Raw genomic sequence first — 5,543 nt, forward strand, 5'->3', positions numbered from 1 at the left:
TTCTCACAATTGAAATCTTTCACGATGATAATGATTGATGATATCCTTTCATCTTTCCTCTTCCACTGTACATCCTTCTCTTCTATCAACCTTCTTCCTCTCTCTCTCTCTCTCTCAATCCATGTAACAATTCTGTTTTCAATCTTATCCGCCATTCTTCCATCTTTATTTTTCTCTCTCGATCTTATTCCTGTAACAAATTTCCCATCCACTTACCGTTCTCCCTTCCTTTTTTTCCATATCTTTTCCGCCCAACCCGAATCACAATCATTATCAATCCCCTCTTTAATTTACGAAAGTATAAAAACTTGTCTTGCAGTATAGATGAAAACAAAACCAGAACAAATAACCATCTATTTATCCAATATAGTTGCAGAGAAACAAACAGGGAAGAGAGGGAAGAGATAAGATTGAAGAAAAACTAAAAAGACAAGAAAGAGACGTTTTTGGTCAGTGTTTTTATGTTAAGCAAACGCCGTTTGCCTTGAAGTTGGCTTTGTTAGTGGGCTTTCATGATGATGCATGTATTACTAGACACTGGTTAAGTTGGCATGGAATTATTCCCTTCACCAGGAGGCGACATAAATTTTGAAACGAGGCCACCGTCAAACCTTGATTTACCTTGCAAAGTTTCTTCATGTATCTTAATGGAATTTCTAGTCTAGTAGACAGAAAAATTGTCATAAACTATTAAGAATTTTTGCAAATGGAATAATTTTCGGGAATAACAGCTGATTCTGTATGCCTTTGTATTCCTTTAAGGCTTTAATCAACAGATGGTGCCCCTGTTTTATTTTTTCTTGAATCCTGAAGTTATGAACCCTCAACCTTATTTTGATTGTTGTTAATTTGAAACTTATTGTCCTGATAAAAAGCTAATCTAATTAGTAAGTTTTGACTGGTACAATCATCTTCATTCCATTAAAAACTTTTCATGCATGCTTAATTACTGCCATGTTGTAATGTGATTACATGACAGATCGTGAGGGTTAATTACATACCTGTACAAATGAACACCTATTGCCAGCCCCAAAATATAATACATTAAAGATATATTGTACATATGAGAGAATTGAAGCAAAATAAGCTGGTAGATTGATAAAGAGAAAGCTGCAGGAAGCTCACACAGATTATATATATCCAAGTACTAGCATGAATCACAATCAAACATGGCTGTGGCACTGGTCAGGCCAGTAAGCCAGTCTCCAGATATTTTATTTATAGATACTCACAGGAGAGTACGTAGTAATTAACTGCAGCGCGCGCACATATATATAGCAGTAAGTTCGTCTTACATACTTAGGTGCTTAGGTGAGAAGATATATCTTTGGTGATATCAGCTACCAACTGGAGCAATGTATGAGGGTCTTCAACATCGCCGTGCACCTTCTCATATTCAAACGTCCAGTGCACAGTGCAGCCCTCACCTTTTGGAGAGGCTTGAATGGTGACCTTGAAGCTCTTGTAATGCTCCAGAAGGTCTCCTTCCACCACTTTCAGAGTGATCGAGTTGTTTTCGTCGTCTATGGCCTCAAACACCTCCTTGGCAACTTTAGTTTTGCCATCTGCAGGAATCAATATAGCCCATTATCAGAAGACGAATTCATTTGGACAGATACACACACACACACACACACACACACACACGGTAACTTTAAAAACCTAAACATATATTAATATTTACCGTGGACATAGTTCCAGTGGATGATAGAACCCACAGTTCCCCATTCACCTTCATGAAGATTACACTCCTTAATTTTGTCAGAGCTGATGTTGCTCAGATGGTGTGGTCTTCTGGTGAAGAACTCGTGGAACTTGGCAGCAGAAGCCTTGAGTTCAACATCGGCTTCCACCTTTCCATAATCAGAAGACATTTTTCACAAAATTAACTGAAAACACAACAAATACGTATATAATTGAATGTACAGGAGGAAATGTGGTTCGAGTGTGTTGTGGAAAAATACTTCGGCCCTTACACCCTTATATAGAAGAGAGGTGAGTAGTATCAGTGGACTAATCATTCAATCAGATTATTTTCATTTTCTACTATTTGTTCCTCAAATTTCAGACACGCAAATCACGCTTCTATAAAAATTAGTTTTATATTTCTGTGGCCAACTATTTAACTGGTACAAAATAATAAATATTTGAGTAATGCAAGTCTATATCCCAACAATAGAGTCCATGAGCACCAACATGCAAGGAGTAATCAATAGGCAGGATATGGAGTAGGACACTGTGATAACAAAACTTTGGCCCCAGTAGCAAATATTATTGAAACATCTATGAGGTGAGGTTTAGGTGAAATTCAATAAGGTGATTAATTCATCTAGTATTATTTTATAGGTTTAGTCTTTAATAATTATAATAATTGTACTCATTTTAGAGCAAACGAAATTGTAGGGCTCCTAACTATTTATTAAATTTGGGCTCAACAAATGCCCACTTACTCCACTAAAAAATTTATGTGCCCACTTACCTAATTTAAATATAAAAAGATAAGTTTTCCCTTTAAATAATTAAAAAGTCAATGGAGACTTCGTCGGACTCCGGTCACCGGAGACTTTTATTACCCCCCCCAATAAATTTTTGTAAAGTTTATTGGGGCAATAAAATGTTTATTGGGTATTATTGGGGGGGGGGGAGGCAATAAAGTTTATTGGGGGGTAATAAAATGTTTATTGGGTATTATTGGAGAGCAATAAAAAGTTTATTGGGGGATAGTAAAATAGGACGCGGGACTCCGGTCACCGGTCCGGAGGTTGCCGGAAGTTCGCAAAGAGGTTATCGGAGACTTTTATTATCCCCCAATAAATTTTTATTGGGGGGCAATAAAAAGTTTATTTGGTATTATTGGGGGGTAATAAAAAGTTTATTGGGGGCAATAAAACTGGACACCGGTCGCCAGATTTTGGCCGCCGGTGACTGGATTCCGGCAACCTGTGATCGGATTCCGGCAGCCAACGACCGGAGTCCGGTGAAGTCTCTCTCTCTTTCTCTAAGTGACAAAGGGAGAGAGGACAAAATTGTATGAAAAATAAACAAAAATTAATAAAAAATATCTTAATTGGGTATTAAGGCAAAAAAGATGTAATTTGTTGGGTAAGTGGGCAATCTTATAAAATGTTTGGATAAATGGGGTTATTGTAGCTCAAATTTGGGTAAATGGACATTTTCCAGAAATTGTAACCCACGATTTACCTTCCACAATTCATTTTGCCTTTTCTAAAGTCTGAAATTTCTACAATATGTTAACATATGACATACATACCATTACTACTTTCAGAACTTAATTACTTAAATGACAACGTACTACAATTACAACTTTTAAAACTTAATTACTCAAATGAGAACCTACTTTACTCTAATAAAGACTTAATTTACCTTAATGAAGACTTTTTTCTAATTAACTACTTTACTCTAACGAGGATCTTATTTACCATAATGAATATTTTTGTTTAGTTACCGCATGAGTTCTAAAGTGGTAACATGATGAGTTATTAAAGTGGTAAATATTACATAAAATAGGACATGTATGAGAAATGGGGAAAAATTCACCAACGGTGTCTGGACACTTAGGGGACTTTCAGAATGATACCTGAACTTACAAAGTTATCAATGTGATACCTGGACTCATTTTTTCATATCAACGTCGTACCTACGACCAATTTCCATCACGGAGCTGTTAAAATTTTGCACGTGCGATGCACGTGAGTCACTTAATGAAGACAAAAAGACCGATTTATCCCCGGGAAAAATTCACCAACGGTGTCTGAACACTTAGGGGACATTCAGAATGATACCTGAACTTACAAAGTTATCAATGTGATACCTGGACTCATTTTTTCATATCAACGTCGTACCTATGACAAATTTCCGTCACGGAGCCGTTAAATAAAAAGACCGATTTACCCTCAAAAGTTTTTTTTTTCCTTTTCTTTTATTTCTTTCTTTCTTTATTCTTTTTTTTTCCTTTTCTTTTCTTTCTTTCTTTCTTTCTTTCTTTATTCTTCTTCTTCTTCTTTTTTGGTTTCTTTATTCTCTCCTTCTCTCCTTGCCAACACCACCACTTTCGGAGAACCCACAATCGAATATGCAGGAAGAAAAATGGGGGAGAGCCACAACAACCTCCACCAACGCGCAATGACGTCATCCTCCGCTGCTTCTCGATTGGGTTTGGGGATAAGGACTGCTTCTTCCTCTACTGCCAGCGAAATCGTGGAGGCTCGAGGCCACATTCTAAGGGCCACCGGCCGAAAGGACCGCCATAGCAAGGTCTGCACCGCCAAAGGCCCCAGGGACCACCGCGTCTGGCTCGCCGCCCACACCGCCATTCAATTCTACAACGTGCAAGACCGGCTCGGGTACGACCGGCCCAACAAGGCAGTCGATTGGCTCATTAAGAAAGCCAAGGCCGCAATCGACGAGCTCGACGAGCTGCCGCCGTGGAACCCGAACTCAATTTCTGTTCAGGCAACATCTTCTCCGACGGTGCCGATATCGGCCGCGCAGGACAAGCAGAACTCGAGCCTCCATTTCTCGATGGTGGAGGCTCCGAGTTCTTTGTCTGCTAATCGGCGAGGCGCAATGGTGGGTAGTAGCGGAGTGGCGGAGCTGGTGAATCAGAATGTTAATGTCTAAAAGTTCGGCGGTAGCTGAACCTTTGTTAACGCTGATCCGGTGGGCGGATCGATACTTGTGATGCTCTCAAAGCTTCCGCTACCTGTCAAGTAAAATACAAAGGGCGTCAGAGGGAGACCGCGCTGGGCGGTCTTCAACTCTCCGATGCCTAAGTTAGTCAATGTATTTATGTTGACAAAGTAACAGTGGGTAAGTATTGAATGCGTAATTAATGAGGAGAGAAGAGGGAACCTTTTATAGGTGAGGAGGAGGCTGACCTCCTCCTTGTTTTCGATGTGGGACTGATGTGCTTCAGTTCCTAGCTTCAGAAGCTTCTGATGCTATCTTGGCGCGGCGCGTCGGCGGTGATCTGGATCGGAGGTGATCTGACGTTGAGGTTGTAGCCCGCCTGGCGGTGTATCTGTATGTCATTCCTTTGGTTGGAATTAGTACATTTGGCGGTACAATGAGCGTGGCCCATTATAGCTAATTATGCTTGCAAATGTACATGTATGTACATAGAACAGCTCGAATTTTTTGCAGGTGAGGATGGTGTGGAGGCCGAAGTTGTTAATATTTGTCTGCCTACAATTGCCTCTGATCGAAGTTGGGCGAGAGGCCGAAGTTGTCGGCTAGACCGATGAAGTTGCAGGTAAGGATGGTGTGGAGGTGGTGTTGCATGTCGGGAACGATGAAGAGGATGGCGGGGTGGGATTGGAGCTGTGATATGAGAGTGGAGGGCTGGCGGGGTCTGAGTTTCTGATCAATGATGTATAAAAGGGGGCCGGAGGAGAGAACAAGAGTGGTGGTGGCTAAGTCGTCGGCGGGGATGAATTCGTAGTGAGCGGTGAAGCCTCAGTGCACAATTTCAATTTGCTGTAGGATTTGAAGTGGGGGGGGGGGGGGGGGGGGAACCAGAAACA

The 5,543-nt window shown here is 40.7% G+C and overlaps 1 protein-coding gene across 1 annotated transcript; it reads right to left on the reverse strand.

Moving 5' to 3' along the window:
- Positions 1 to 1,010: 1,010 nt before the first annotated feature.
- Positions 1,011 to 1,960, reverse strand: LOC133712419 (MLP-like protein 31). The gene is made up of 2 exons (XM_062138521.1): positions 1,685 to 1,960; positions 1,011 to 1,565 (listed from the first exon to the last, which is right to left on the reverse strand). The coding sequence occupies exons 1-2, from the start codon at positions 1,872 to 1,874 to the stop codon at positions 1,300 to 1,302; spliced, it is 456 nt and encodes a 151-aa protein (XP_061994505.1). The 5' UTR covers positions 1,875 to 1,960; the 3' UTR covers positions 1,011 to 1,299.
- Between the last annotated feature and the right edge of the window lie 3,583 nt (positions 1,961 to 5,543).

This window comes from Rosa rugosa, chromosome 5 (genome assembly GCF_958449725.1).
Source record: "Rosa rugosa chromosome 5, drRosRugo1.1, whole genome shotgun sequence".
In the NCBI taxonomy this organism is placed as follows: domain Eukaryota; kingdom Viridiplantae; phylum Streptophyta; class Magnoliopsida; order Rosales; family Rosaceae; genus Rosa; species Rosa rugosa.

What these genes read in the sequence shown, in the direction of transcription:
- LOC133712419 (XM_062138521.1), bottom strand. Translation starts at nt 1,874, where the DNA reads ATGTCTTCTGATTATGGAAAGGTGGAAGCCGATGTTGAACTCAAGGCT. An exon ending in CCACTGGAACTATGTCCACG is followed by an intron (nt 1,566 to 1,684) that starts GTAAATATTAAT and finishes TGATTCCTGCAG; the next exon opens with ATGGCAAAACTAAAGTTGCC.